Source organism: Syngnathoides biaculeatus, chromosome 12 (genome assembly GCF_019802595.1).
Source record: "Syngnathoides biaculeatus isolate LvHL_M chromosome 12, ASM1980259v1, whole genome shotgun sequence".
Taxonomy (NCBI): Eukaryota; Metazoa; Chordata; class Actinopteri; order Syngnathiformes; family Syngnathidae; genus Syngnathoides; species Syngnathoides biaculeatus.
Genome location: NC_084651.1, coordinates 15,400,356 through 15,414,894, shown reverse-complemented (window position 1 = coordinate 15,414,894; position 14,539 = coordinate 15,400,356). Strand labels below are relative to the sequence as shown.

General features: G+C 40.3%; 1 protein-coding gene across 6 annotated transcripts; it reads left to right on the top strand.

Annotated features, from left to right (window-relative positions):
- Positions 1 to 1,528: 1,528 nt before the first annotated feature.
- On the top strand, positions 1,529 to 13,144 carry LOC133510157 (stonin-1). Of its 6 annotated transcripts, none has more exons than XM_061837897.1 (5): positions 1,529 to 1,795; positions 2,767 to 2,898; positions 4,668 to 6,578; positions 8,882 to 9,084; positions 10,840 to 11,971. In XM_061837897.1, exons 3-5 carry the CDS (start codon positions 4,739 to 4,741, stop codon positions 10,903 to 10,905), a joined length of 2,109 nt encoding a protein of 702 aa, XP_061693881.1. In that variant the 5' UTR covers positions 1,529 to 1,795; positions 2,767 to 2,898; positions 4,668 to 4,738; the 3' UTR covers positions 10,906 to 11,971. The 6 variants fall into 6 exon arrangements, with proteins under 6 accessions (XP_061693881.1, XP_061693880.1, XP_061693879.1 ...); XM_061837893.1 differs by lacking the exons at positions 1,529 to 1,795; positions 10,840 to 11,971 and adding exons at positions 1,857 to 2,164; positions 12,983 to 13,144; XM_061837892.1 differs by lacking the exon at positions 1,529 to 1,795 and adding an exon at positions 1,858 to 2,164.
- The last annotated feature ends 1,395 nt before the right edge of the window (positions 13,145 to 14,539 follow it).

Below are 14,539 nucleotides of genomic sequence, written 5' to 3'. Positions count from 1 at the left end.
TTGTTTCACGCCTTTAATGTATACATCCCTTCTAACACCTGCATAATCTAAGAAAGGCTTCCAGTGATCCACCAACAATTAGACACTTGAATCCATCCCTTATTCTGGAGTCCTCTTACGAGAACAACAAAGTTGTTTGCTGAGAACCACCAACTAACTGTTTACATGCAAGTAAAAGTCTACAATAGACACTTTGCTTGTAAAGCATCCTTTATGTGTGTGATCTTACTTTACAACTACTTTTTTTTTAAAGCACCAAAGTAAGTGTGGAGGTGTGCTTCTGCTGGGATATTGCAGTGTCTATTTTTTTTTTTTTCGTGGCTTCGAATTATTTTTATTTTAAGGCCCTTTGCCATATGTTTTAATCTCTCCACATACACAATACAAAAAGTATCCATTCCTGAACGTGCAAATGTTTCTCACAAAGTATGAAGTCTGTACCTACTTATTTTGGGTGTGTCTCATAAAGTTTGTTTAATGGGATGTGTCGTTGCCTGGACTCTTGAACTGGTGCGTAGACAAGCTGATTCACGCAGCATGCAACGTGCAACTGCAGTTCAGTTCTGGCTTGTTTTGACATGATGAGGTCAGTAAGGAATCTGCTCACGGATTGCCCACCAGTCTTCACTTGGGTAACAAATGTTTGCAAACTGTCCACATGATGGAAAGTACTGTACTAGTATGATATCCGAGCCGTATAATCTTCTCAAAAGCTCACAATGTGTGTGAGACTCTGAATAAAGAGCATTTTGTCTTTAAAATTATGTGGTTGGGTATGACCCTTTTCAATAAATGCATTTGTGAGGGTTTTTGGTTTTTCAGACAAAGAACCACCCTGACCACCTGGAAATACGGCAGCAACAATAATAAAATTTAACTTGACAGAGAAATTATTTCAAAATTATTCAGTTAACCTTCTTAAGACAAATGTATATTAAATATGCTTTGTCAATCTGGTGTAGTTTGTAGTAGATTTAAGTACTCCATACACTTCAAATTTCATAATCTCAACTTTGAGTCTGTTGTAGCTTGTAGTAGATTTAAGTACTCCATACACTTCAAAATTTCACAATCTCAACTTTGAGTTAAGTGTGAGCATGTGGTTCACTTCATACAGCATTTTTCACCATAAAATTAAGGACTGCTACCTTGGAAGTGAAAATGAAAAACTGCAAAATTAGTTCCTTTGCAGATGTAACAACTTTCACTTCTGTGAATTTTAACAAGATTCTTGAATCTGATAATTTTTGCCATTTATCCAGTAGAACTGTAAAAATAAGATGTGAAGGTGAGGTGAAGAGATGTGGCTCACGATTTCAGTTCGTTTATACCAAAGATGTTTGATGCTCTTCCAATAATGCATAATAAACTTATGCTTTACTTTATACAAGAAAACTTATGCTTTACTTTATACAAGAAAATTGCCTGTTCAGTTTTACACCAAAATGGTATGAAGGGTAGCACTGTGTTCAAATGGTGAGCACATCTGCTTCATTGTCCTGGGGTCGAATGTAATTTCTGGCCCTTAACTGTGGAGAAAGAAAAGTTTGGACGCCCCTGACGAATAGAAATGAGACAGGAGTGGAAACGTATGGTGTTTTTTTTTTCTTTTTCCCAGCTTCGTGAACGCAGCGCGGCTTGCTCTGTTGCTTCCTGCGGCGTCCTGGCTGAGGACCGCAGTGGGGAGCGTGAACATTCCCGGCCGGGATTCTCTCTCACTTTCTGCCATTTTGAAGAGAACCGACCGATCAAACGACAGTGATGACCTCGGAGAGTCAGCTATCTTTGTGAATTTGTAAGTTTGTCTTGGCTTTGGCGCCATTTGTGTATGTTTTCTAAGGGGTTTGGGATTGGTTCTTGTGACGTTCCAACGCGCCGTAAGACCAAGTTTGGTCTAACGTTTTGTTTTGTTTTTTTCCAAGTTTAGTTATTTTTTCAAGCAATGATTGTTGTCACTTGCAGCCACGCAGTGATTGGGTTCAGTGGAATTTGTTGTTAAACCGTTTATAAAGAGTGTGACTAAACTCACTGCAAAAGTTCACAAAGTCCAAAACAATGGCGTGAAGCAAGGATCCCGGAAAGCGGCCTGCGTGTATGCGACGCGGACCCCGGGCGACGTTGTTGTGGGTATCGGCGGCTGGAGCCACTGAGAAAGCAAAGAGCGGTGATTGTCGCGTCTTTTCATTTCTACCCTGATCTTCGCTGTACCTCGCAACGTCGTGAATTTTTGGCGAACTTTACAACGTAAACACATTTGGGGTGGGGGTCTCGCAACAATTTGGACACCTGCACAATCTAATAGCTGGGCTCGTTCTTTATTCTTTAGCATTGCCTGGAAAATGTAAGCGATGGACTGGGTTGGAAACATCTTTGATTCAGCACACTTGTATTTACGTAAACGTACATCTACTCCTACTACGTACATTAACAGCAACGTGAACGCATAATAGATATATTTGTGAAGACGGAATTTATAGACCTTGTTTTGGATATCCGTAGATTGTGCAGGTGTAACATTGTCAGCTGCTGTTGGGGGGAGGGCGGAGAGAAAAAGTTTCAAACATATATAATACTTACATATTCAGAACTGTTTGTGTTTAACGTATGACGTTTTATGGGACAGCTCTAAATCACTACCTTTTATTCATTCTTGTGGTGTGTTTTATTTTTTCATTTTTTGGGGAGGGGAGGGCTGGTGCTGGGCTTGTTTGGAATGAAGGTTAACCACGGGTAACTGGTGACGCTTGTTGCACGTTGTGTTTCCAGTGTCTGCTCAGCAGCAGTTCCTCTTCTGCTCGCTGACTGATGAGTTGACGATTTGCCTCTGGAAATGGGTCATCGAATTCTCTGCCCTTCACTTGATAACAGTCACTGTGGTCAAATCAACATTCATCAAAGGCAAATCTAATTGAGTTATTCCAACTTCGGTCACAACCTTTTTTCCCCCCCATGGAATTACAGTTCCACTTCAACTCATCGTATTTTGAAGGGTTTGCTTTTACTCGCCACATGACTGAGCATGATGTAATTGCTCACCCATCAGCACATGATGCTCCAATTCGTAGTTTTGTAATCCACCTTTGATGACTGTGATGTAAAAAACGCGGTGGCCTCGTTTAAAAAAAAAAAAAAAAAAAAGCTTTGTGCCATCTACAAATATTATTTGACTCACTCCAGTGTGTTATGTGTTTAAGCTTGTTTGGCTGACATGCATTTTATACGTAGCTGTATTTATAATGGGTTCATCACATTGTGGGTGTTTTTCCCCCCCAAGTTGAGCAACTTGTATTTAGGCAATATTTGTTGTATGTACAGAAAAATTAAGAGCATGTTGCTATTTCCTGTGTGCTTGACTGTTTGTCCCAAAGGAATGTATGGAATTGAATCTTTTATCCTCTGCAGATTTAGATGCTTTTCATTTCTGTGATGCTTCATGAGCAGAAGTTCAGCCTCGAAAAACATTATCAAATATAGAGGAGGGGCTGAACTCATGGAAAAAGCTTGGATTTAGCTTTCAACAACATACCAAGGTTGACTTCCTGGTTTGTTTCTAGCAAAATTCATTTGCACATCTGAAGTCTCCTTAAAATGGAATTGATTATATCAGTTGCAGAAGACATGGTGAATATATTCCGGTTCTGCTGAGGTTACTTAAATAAATCGTGATTGATAGTTTGTGCAAATCGTCTGTACTAATATGCTATTTTAGAAATATTGCCGTAACTTTATGTATTTTATTTTTTTGTGTTTAAAATGCATTTTTGTTGGAATTCAGGTGGATTAGGCTCCAATTTTCTACATCTCAGCACAAGATAAGCGGTACACTGTAGAAAATGAATGGATGCATGAAACCTTGTCCCTATGTCAGGCTCCTTACTGTGTTGTGGCTCTTCCTTCTACTGAATCCAAAGCTTTTGTACTGCATACCCTGGTCCTTCTGGGTTTTCTCCATGTTGAACATGGCACCGATTGAAATGAAAACCCCTTCACGCACATTGAAAGGTGCATTTTACACTTAGCGTAGCTGAGCATTGTCATGAGGGGGCAACATGCCACCGGAAAAAAATCATCCAGATGTGTTGCTGTCATAAGCAGTCCCATGAAGTGTCAAATCTGTATATAGGTGGTGCGATCCCAACAAAAGAGGAATTTTCATTCTTTCAGGAGCAGAAATGTAAAGTTCACATACTTGTGCTTAATGTCCATGTTGTTCATTATTATGGATTTTTCTCAGCGTTTGATTATGGCAAATTGTCTCTTGATTTTTCCATGCCATCAATTAAAGTGAAGCACCCATTTGAAAATATGCACATCTACATTCAAGCTAGAGGACAACAGTGGACTCATCTTAATGCTAAGTTATCACTTTGACTTATTGTTACAGTCCACCATTGCAATGTGTCAGTGGACAAGCATCACTCGTCACCTCATTGCCAAATACGACAGTATGGTACTGAAAAAAAAAAACATACTTGATGTCCTAAAAAAAAAAAAAAAAAAATCCATCCTGCTACATATTTACATATGTTTGCTTTTGCATCCTGTATTTCAATTGAATACATGAACTACAGTTGTTCTCACTCAGAAATGTGTTCAATATATGCCATGTGTTCCTTTTACTTTTTGTGATTTTTGTAATTAATTATTATTACATTTTTTTCTTGCAGATAAGAATTCCTCAGTGTTAGGACAGTTGTCAAAGGAAAGGAGGAAAAGTTGTTTTGAAGAGCTTTCAGCCATGTGTTCGACCAATCACTCAAACTGGGTTACATTTGAAGATGATAACACACCACTCTCCTCCCCACAGAAGCCCCCACAGTCACCAGGGTGTATCAAAGCTGCACTACCACGCCCAAATGGTCTCAAATTAGTTCTTCCACCTATTAGAGACACTTCCTGGAGCTTCAACAGCACTCCGGAATCTCCTCAAAGCCAATCAAATTTCAGTAACACGCCCCTTCGCACCCCCATGAGTGGCGTTCCAAGCGTCACGTCTCCATTTTGCTCAAACTCAAGGGAGACGAGCAACTTCTTCCAGAGCTTCACCAGCACATCTGTCTCTTCTGTTCCCTCTTCTGCACCAGAAGCCTTGAATCTAAGCTCAGATGGACCAAATGCCTTTCCTAATTTCCAGGGGAACTCTGGACACTTTAACCCTTTCTGGGACAACTCCGGACACAGCATTGATGTGGACAGCGCCTCTTCAGACTCTGAATCTGACAACAGTCTACCGCGTTTCTTTATACGGCCCAAAGATGGCAGTGAGCCTCCACGTGATCACCTCCAGAACACTTTGTCTTTCGTGTGTAACAAAATCAAAGGCCTCCGAGCAGAATCGGACAACAGTGGAGAGACAGAAAGACACGAGGGAAAGGAGAGGTGCCTCAGTTCGAAATGTGAAGTGATAAGAGAGGGTCCCTCTGAGTTTGTCCCCCGGGGGTTATTTCGTAGCCACAGGAGAGATGGTTGGCCTGTGATGCTCAGGATTCCTGAAAAAAAGAACCGCATGTCCTCAAGACAGTGGGGACCGATCTACCTCCGCTTGTTACCGGGCGGTGTGCTGCAGATGTACTATGAGAGAGGGCTTGAGAAGCCCTTCAAGGAGTTCCAGCTGTTGCCTCAGTGTCGACTCTCCGACCTCAAACTAGAAAGTTACAGTGAGCCACGCAAAGTCCTCACAGTCAAAGTTGAACATTTCACCTACATTGAAAAGAAACGCTACCACCCTAAACTGGAGGTGAATCACGAAGCAGAAGTTGAACAACTGCTCAAGTTTGGCTCAACTGTGCACAAAGACATGGAAGACCTAGTAGTCTCCATGGAGGAGGAGATCTTTAAGCTGTCCATGCTCCACCAGCCCAGGCGGAATTATGAGGAGCAGGAGCTGTCGCTGCAGATCACTGACCACATTTGGGTCCAGCAAGATAAGTTCGGAGGAGTTATGGAGCGGATTGCTTTCACGCAAATTCACTGTCTTGGTTTCCTGAATGGAGCCGGCGATTGCTTTCTGGCCCTAAATGACCTTGGCCTGTTGCGCTCAAATGCCAGTTATGGATCTGAAGATAGCGGTGAGCTCTGGATGGAGATCACAGACTGCCACTTTCACAAGTGTGTGAATGAAACAGAATTTCGGACCTCCAGACTGATAAAGTTCTGCCCACCTGATGCATGTAGGGTGGAGCTGATGCGGTACAAGACGATGTTTTTGGGTTGCACGGAAATACCTTTCTCAATAAAAGCCGTGGTCACAGTTCAAGGTGCCTATGTGGAGCTACAGGCCTTTCTTAATATGTCAGGAACATTCCTCTCCACGATGCGTCTCTCAGACGTGTATCCACTATGTGAGAATGTAGAACTTCGGGTGCCGGTACCGGGTGACTGGGTCAAAGTAACGCAAACAGCGGCCTTGCTGCGCCAGAGGTCACTAAAAGCCCGAATGAACAGAAATGCCTGCTTGGGCTCCTTCAGCACTGCACAGTCACAGCCTGTCATGCAGGTGTCAGTTGGCACTATCAAATATGAGAACGTCTATTCTGCTGTTGTGTGGAAGATTGACAGACTCCCAGCAAAGAACACAGGTAACACACATTCTATGTAGTCTTGACTGAGCAATCCTTCCATCGAGTAATATGCACTACATTACCAAAAATATTCCCTCACGTGCCTCGACTCGGGTGTGAGTTTGAGTGACATCCCATTCTTAATAAATATGGTTTCATAAGGATATCAGCCCACCTCTGCAGTTATAACATAATTTCTTCTGGAAAGGTTTTCCACAAGGTTTAGGAGTTTTAAAGGAGATTCATTACCATTTTCCCAGAAGCACATTTGTGAGGTCACACACTGATGTTGGGTCAGAAGGCGTGGCTCGCATTGTCCACAATCAAAAGTGTTCCATAGATTTGGGTCAGCATTGCGCAGGCCAGTCAAGTTCATCCACATGAAATGCTCTCATCCGTGTTTTTATGAACCTTGATTAGTTCAGTTGTGCGCTAATGTGTTGGAACATGAAGTGGTCATCTTCAAACTGTTGAAAATATCCCCTGAGCTCCAGTGATGGAAGCTGATGCTTCATTTTACCAAGATATTTTGGAAGGTCAAACAGTTTGGGGATTACTTCTTCCTATTCCACAAAGCAAAGTCCATAAAGACATGGATGAGAGAATTTGGTATGGATGAACTTGATCAGCCTGCACAGAGTTCTGGCCACAACCCGACAGAAAACCTTTGGGTTAATTTCAAAAGGACAGTGAGTCAGGCCTTCTCGTTCAACATCCATGTGTGACCTCACATTTCTGCTCCTGGAAGAATGGAAATTCCTCTAAAGTCACTCGTAAACCTTGTTGAAAGCCTTCCAACAAGAGCTTCTATAATAGCTGCAAAGGGACAAGCAACATGATATTAAACCATATGAATTTAGAAAGTGCTGTCACTTTTGACTGGGTACTTTTAACAATGTGGTGTGGTTCATCTGAACTCACTCCAGTTACGATATTGACGGTAAAACCTGGTGTGGCCAATCCAGGTCCGATGGCAATGACCAAAATCATATGACATACCAATGCAGCATAATCTGTTATGGAGGAAACACATTAAATAAAGTTCAGAAATATTTGTTTGTGCTTTCCATTTCATTCCTGTTATGACAGCCATAAAAAGACATTTTCTCGTCATTGACCGGTGACCCATAGAGGGTTTAAAACGCTTCTCGGCCATATTTCATAAACTGAAGTACTTGGTGGAAACAAACGTTCAGGTTCCCCCAAATTTTGACTGCCAAGGAACCATCACACGGTCCAATGGCTGAGTCGGGTGGGGGTGGGGGCACTATATTAAGCAACAGGTTTGAAGTATGTCAATCATCTTTCAATAACCCCCGTTTAAACTTTTGTGTGTTATAAATCAGCCCATAATTTTCCGGAAGCGTTTTACCCATGGTTTTAAATATTTTTCTTGATCATTTTATAATAATAATAGGAAGTCCCAAAGGGTCACTTGTGTAATCCCCCCACGCAATGCCACAAAAGAAGGGACATATTAATGACCTAGGAATTTTTTTACAAGTGATCAAGTAGTTGTAGTGATTTATAGAAGTGTTGCATATTGAGGCTTATGTTTCCTGTCTTGTCAAATCATTAATTATTGTGAGAACATAGTGTATTCCCAGTGAAGACTATTGTCCATCCATCGGTTTTCTGAGCTGCTTATCCTCACCAGGGTCGCGGGAGTGCTGGAGCCAATCCCAGGCGTCATCGGCCAGAAAGCGGGGTACACCCTGAAGTGGTTGCCAGCCAATCGCAGGGCATGTGGAGACGAACAGTCACAATTACACCCAGGGGCAATTTAGAGTCTCCAATTAATGCATGTTTTTGGGATTTGGGAGGAAAGCGGAGTGCCCGGAGAAAAGCTACGCAGGCACGGGCAGAACACACAAACTCCACACAGGCAGAGCTGGGATTTGAACCCTGGTCCTCAGAACTGTGAGGCCAACTCTGTACAGCTGCTCCACTGTGCTGCTAAGACTATCATTAATTGAGAATATTATTAACACCTAGTTAAAAGTTATTTAAGCAGAATTATGTCACAAGTGTCTGCTCAATCATCATCATCAATGCCCAAGAAGTAGCTCTCAGGTTCAATAAGGGTTGTAGAACACAAATATAGCACTGGTATAGGCTCTAGCACCCCGCAACCCTGAACAGGATAAGATGCTATTTAAAAAAAAAAAAAAAAAACCAAAATTGAAATACAATGAAATAAAAACGAAAAGGTTGTATTCTTCCTCTATGGTGTGTCCTAATCTTTGCTTCTTGTGGAATGTAAGTTTTAAGATTGCAAGTAAGTGCATGAAAGCTTGAACAGGTGTTTTTTCCCCTTGCAGCAGTCGACCATCCTCATTCTTTCTCCTGCAAACTCGAGCTGGGATCTGATCAGGAAATCCCACGCGACTGGTATCCTTTTATCACAATGGAATGTGAGATTATGGGCGCCGTCGTGTCACAGACTACAGTCAAATCACTTGGGACGGTCAATGACATTCAGCCACAAAAACACGTGACCAGCTGGACACGCTATCATTGTCAGGTAAGATGTTTCAGAAGTATTCAAACACTATTAAATAATCTCAATCTAATAAACCACAGTTTGGACCACACACACCTTGTTAGTGCAGCACCTTTATTTTGCTTCCAACTTGTGACTATAAGATGTACAAGTTGTTGCACGAATTATTTGGATGAAATGTGCAATAGTGTTGAATGAACATGTGCCATAATTTCTCAAAAATACTGAAAATTTTTTCCCCAAATATTTTCAAAAAGTCAAGAGAATGCGTTATATTTAGGTATATTTACACATTTATATAAATTACGGTAATGTGCACCACCAACATGAACTCTGACCTCCTGGAGGGTGGGGGGCATAGCATTTTACGATCGTTAACAGAACATATTTGTTACTACTGCACCAAACAGAAACGACAGCCCATGAGTTTGTTTTAACTTAAACGAAGACAAAAAATGTTGACTACTAGGGCTAGTTGTGCAGCCACTTTTATAAGAAATGTGACCTCATTCTGGCCGATGACACGGCCAAACCGAAAGCAAAAAAACCCAAGCTAACAGCTAACTAACTAAACTACGTAATACAATCGTAATGGGCACATTTAAAAAAAAAAAAAAACGGAATAGTGCACACAATTGAAATGCTCACTTTTTTCAAGTGACCATTACGCTCATTTCTATGTAGTTTGAGCTCTCGTTTTGATTGCGACCTAACGCTATGAAGAGCTGCGACAGATTGTAGCCGAACGGAGGTAAGACCTGACAATAATGAGGAATAAATGGAACCAAGACTCTTGGATTAAAAAAATGTTTCCTCACAAACACCATGGATGGCACAGAGGATGACATGCTGTGGGAGCAAGATGGGATCACTGTTCATGAATGCAGGAGGGACCAGAACTGGGCCAAGTCATCAATGATGAGTTTGACAATGATGCACCAAAGATAGCTACGATGGATATTTTTTATATCGGAGACGAGTCGGATGCTTCTTTTGATGTCTTGGCCAAGAATGTGTAATGTAAACTTGACTATGCACAAATGTTTTATGCACAAGTATGTAATGCAAAAAATGTTTGCGTTAAATTCTGTAGTTTATTTAAGACTTTGATATGTGTTATCAACAGGATTAATAAGATGTCATGCCTTCGTTGAGCATTTATTTTAGTTAATTTAGGGATTCTGTTCTGACAATTGAAGGGACGAGGACAAGCGTGTCCTGTGGCCTGTCCCGAGATATATACTGTCTTACCGCTGCATCAGTACATGCACAAAGATTATTAATGATGATTTTTTTGAAAAACAATACAAGTACAAACATTGAAAATACAAACCTGGCAAAATAGAGATCATTCCTAATATTTTGAGCATACGGATAGCCGCAAATCAGTGGTGCGTGTTTTACATTGGTAGAAGGGGTTTTCCTATTTTTTTTTTTTTTTTAAAGGTCAACTTTGTGGGTGCACATTATACTTCAGGACGAATTATACTTGAGAAATTACGATAAATTTAACATCATTGATTATTTTATATATATATATATATATATATATATATATATATATTAGTTAAACTTATTTTTCATATCAGCACATTAAAAATATACAGTTACTGCTTTACATGAAGTCATAAAATTGATATGATCCAGAATTGAGCCTAGCATGGCGCGAACCTCTGCAACTCTTCCTGTTTCGTACGTGGGTCTTTTGGAAAATTAATTCCTCGTCTTAAATGATTTAATTGCAATGGCAACTTTGTTCTTTTTTTTTTTGTCCAGGTGGAAGTGGAGAAGAAAGTGATTGAAATAGAGTCAAAGAAGGAATCTGACTGTATGACACAGTGAAGATCAAAGAAACTTGCTTTACAAAAAAAAAAAAAAAAACTTAGTTGGGTAGCAAGGGAATCTAGTGTCTAATTCATCTAATTGGACATTGCTTGGTATCATTGCTATTTAAGGTTTAGTCCTGTAGCTGAAACTGTATGCATTAACATTCTAACACTTGCACTTTACATGTAATTGTTCAAAGTAAAATAACAAATGTAAGAGAACTGTACGTAGGCTTGCATTTGTATTATCTGGACTGCCCTCCAGATTCGTTTGCAGCCTAAAAAACGGCTGGGCTGAGATTATTATTAATGAGCGGTTTTCGCTATTTGGGATTAGTAGTTTACGAGGTTTGCAATTCCGCTCTGTGTTACATGAGTGAATGATATAGTTCATGCTAATCATTGTATGTAGAGATTTGACTGCTCATTCATTCCAAGTATGTTCAACTGACAAGTCAATTATCTCCACTAAAATATGGCAAATGTTTAACATCATCCAAAAGAATCAAAATTGAAACGTGAACCCCATGCAGAAGAGTGATGTAAACAAAATAACAACATGCTTCATTTTGTCTGTAATTTTTGCTAATTTGGTTGACCTGAACTGCATTTTAATGATAACGACAACCAACAAGCTGTTGGACATTTTGTGCATTAGTCTTACAAGCTGTTGAATGAGTCAAAGTGTAACTAGGGAATTGGCAAATGTTTTTAATCTTGTTTCACGGGATATTTTTGTGTACAAACTGCTGCTGCTGCAAAAACCCAAGAATTTCACTCATGATCTTAAACTGTGCAGAACTATTTCTCTTAGTGCCAATAAGTAATAGGGCCAGTTTTTTTTTTTTTTTTTTTTTTAATGCATTAAGACCATCTCATCTGATTTGCTGCTTACCTTTAGTTTAGTTTCAGTCTTTAGCAGGGTTCAATTTTGGAGGAATGTGTTTTCATGGACTCGAATGTTGTGCTTATTATGTGCCATTTCAACTCAAAGGTCCTCAATTCAGACTGATGTATGTAATATGAAATCCTGTCCTACCAAAGCAAAATGAGAAATAAACTTGTATGAATTGTAAAACTCATACCATAATGCTTATCTTATTGAATAGTGTACTGTTTTTATGTAAATCCGATTTCCCCATTGTTTAACTATCCAGCTATCCATTTTCCGTGGGCTTGTGGAGCCCATCCCAACTATCTTCAGGTAAGCGGCAGGGTACACCCTGAACTGGGCACCAGCCAATTGCAGGGCATATATGAGCAACCGTTCACGCTCACTTTCACACCTATGGGGATTTTAAAGACTTCAATTAACCCAATTTGCATATTTTGGGGATGTGGTAGGAAATCAAAGTATTTGGGGAAAAAACACAGGCATTGGGAAAACATGCAAGACTTTGCATGTATAAGATGAGGTACAATATGGGTTCCTTTTAATATACATTTCTTGCCCTGTAGTCTGCAAATGTGCACTATAGTTTAACAATGATTCTCAGTTGATGGGTGGAGACCTAAATAGATGTCACATGCCATGATTTGGGGGCATCCATCCACATTCCATACCACTTATATACTACTTAAGAAGGGTCATGGCATCTCATCTTTAGGTGATACACCCTGAACCGGTCGCCAGCTCACCATTGGGCACAAACAACCATTCGTGCTCACATTTAAGGGTAATTTAGAGTCATCACTTAACCTATTACGCATGTTTTTGGCGTGTGAGAGGAAACCAAAGTACTGTACTTGGGAGGAAATCCATGCAGGCACAGGAAGAACTTTCAGACTACACAGGCGATACCAGATTTGAACCTGGGTCCTTGGTACTGTGAGGCAGATGTGAAAATCAGTAGCTCCCCGTGCTGCTCCCATTATTCATTGTTTACAAAATTTTGTCTTCTGCTTTATGGATTCATGCAAAACAAAATATTCCGCGTTCGGTAAATACTGTACCCAACTACTGTATCTCTGCCCAACCTTGAATTCTGCAAATAGTGAGTCGTCTGCACTCAGTATACACATGATTGTGTCTTAAGGTCAAAGTGTTTGTTGAAATGTTAATCTTCAGATGGATTGTTTGGTGTTTGTTGCAGGAGACACCACGGTGCCTTCAGTGACCTGCTGGCGAAGCCTTGAGAGGTTCCCCAAGATAAGTGATTCCTTTATGCGTCCCTCAATGCGGAACTTGCAAAGTTCCAGTTGAAACAAAACAAAAGGTGAAACACAAAAAAAAGGGGGGAAAGTTTAGACCTGAGACAAGTTTGCAGTAACAAGCTGAAAAAGTCTCATTTTACAGGTTTGGACATGAGGCAATGAAGCCATTATTGACACAGTTATATAATGCATTTGTAAGTACATTACAGCAGTTGCAGTACTTCAGCAAATTTTAAATTCCATAACATCTGCTCTATCCATTCATTTTCTATAGCGGTTGTCCTCATACTAGGATGGGGGGCAAAATACACCCTTAACTGGTTGCCAGCCAATCACATGGCACCTAGACAAACAACCATGTACACTGAAATTCATAATCTAGAGCAGGGGTGTAAAAAATTCATTTTAGTCTGCAGAACACAATATTTGTGACTAAAAAATCCATAAATATTTATTAAAAAAATTCCCCATTAATTTTGTGCAATCACAAGTAGTTTCAGAGAATCACATTTATTCACTATTATCTTTTTAAAATTTTTCTTGCAAACCATAGGAGCAGTTTCACATTTCTAACAACAAATGATTTCAACAGTATTACGAATCAGTGAGCATGTACTATTCAGTTATGCATCCTTTGTCAATGCATTTATAAAAACTTCAGTTGTGGCAAAAAAAAAAAAAAAAACAAGAAACCAACCTCTTTTGAAGTGAAGCTTTTGACTGAAATTTTGTATTATTCAATGTCTTAAAACATTTCTGCAGGAGGTATTTATTTTCACAGTTTGAACATGGCACACCATTGTATATTAATGTGCTCCTGAAATGTGGCATTATTTGGCTTTCACAAACGCATCAGTGTCATTTCAGTGCACCCTGTAGTGGCCAAATTTAACAACAAGTTACAGTTATTAAAAATAGTAAATTGTGTTTTCTATCCTAAGTGCAGGATCGGTCCCTCTAATGGACCAGTTCTGGCCCCTAGGCCGTACGTTTGACGCCCTGACCTACACTCTGCAAGTATGGTCTGGGTACTCCCTTGTTCCGTTGGGGGGCTTCAAAACTCACATAGGCAATGACTGTGAGACCCCATCCCGTTTGTTCTTATGGCTTCAGCTGTGCTAGAGCCAATCGTAGTTGACTTGAGAGGCGGGGCATACTTTGGACTGGTTGCCAGCAATTAGAGTACAAAGACAAACATTTATACTTAAAAGTCTAGATTTAACACAGTCGGGCCTCAGATAAGTTTTGAAAACAAAGCACGCTAACCCATACAAGCCATAACAAAACTCTCAATATTCTGACGTGGCATTTGACCTCAGTGAGCAGAGCCATTATAACTATCCCTCAGATAGTTGTCAGGGGTCATACTAAGGGTCCTTTCAGCACAAGCCACATTCTTCACCCCTTCTTACAGCAGCTAGCTGCAAACAATCACTGGGACCTGCATGGTCGGATAAATGAATAGGTGATTTTATGCTGGGTTCAAAATGATTCAT

What these genes read in the sequence shown, in the direction of transcription:
- LOC133510157 (XM_061837892.1), top strand. Translation starts at nt 2,095, where the DNA reads ATGCGACGCGGACCCCGGGCGACGTTGTTGTGGGTATCGGCGGCTGGA. An exon ending in CAAATCAACATTCATCAAAG is followed by an intron (nt 2,899 to 4,667) that starts GCAAATCTAATT and finishes TTTTTCTTGCAG; the next exon opens with ATAAGAATTCCTCAGTGTTA. An exon ending in GGACACGCTATCATTGTCAG is followed by an intron (nt 9,085 to 10,839) that starts GTAAGATGTTTC and finishes TTTTTTGTCCAG; the next exon opens with GTGGAAGTGGAGAAGAAAGT.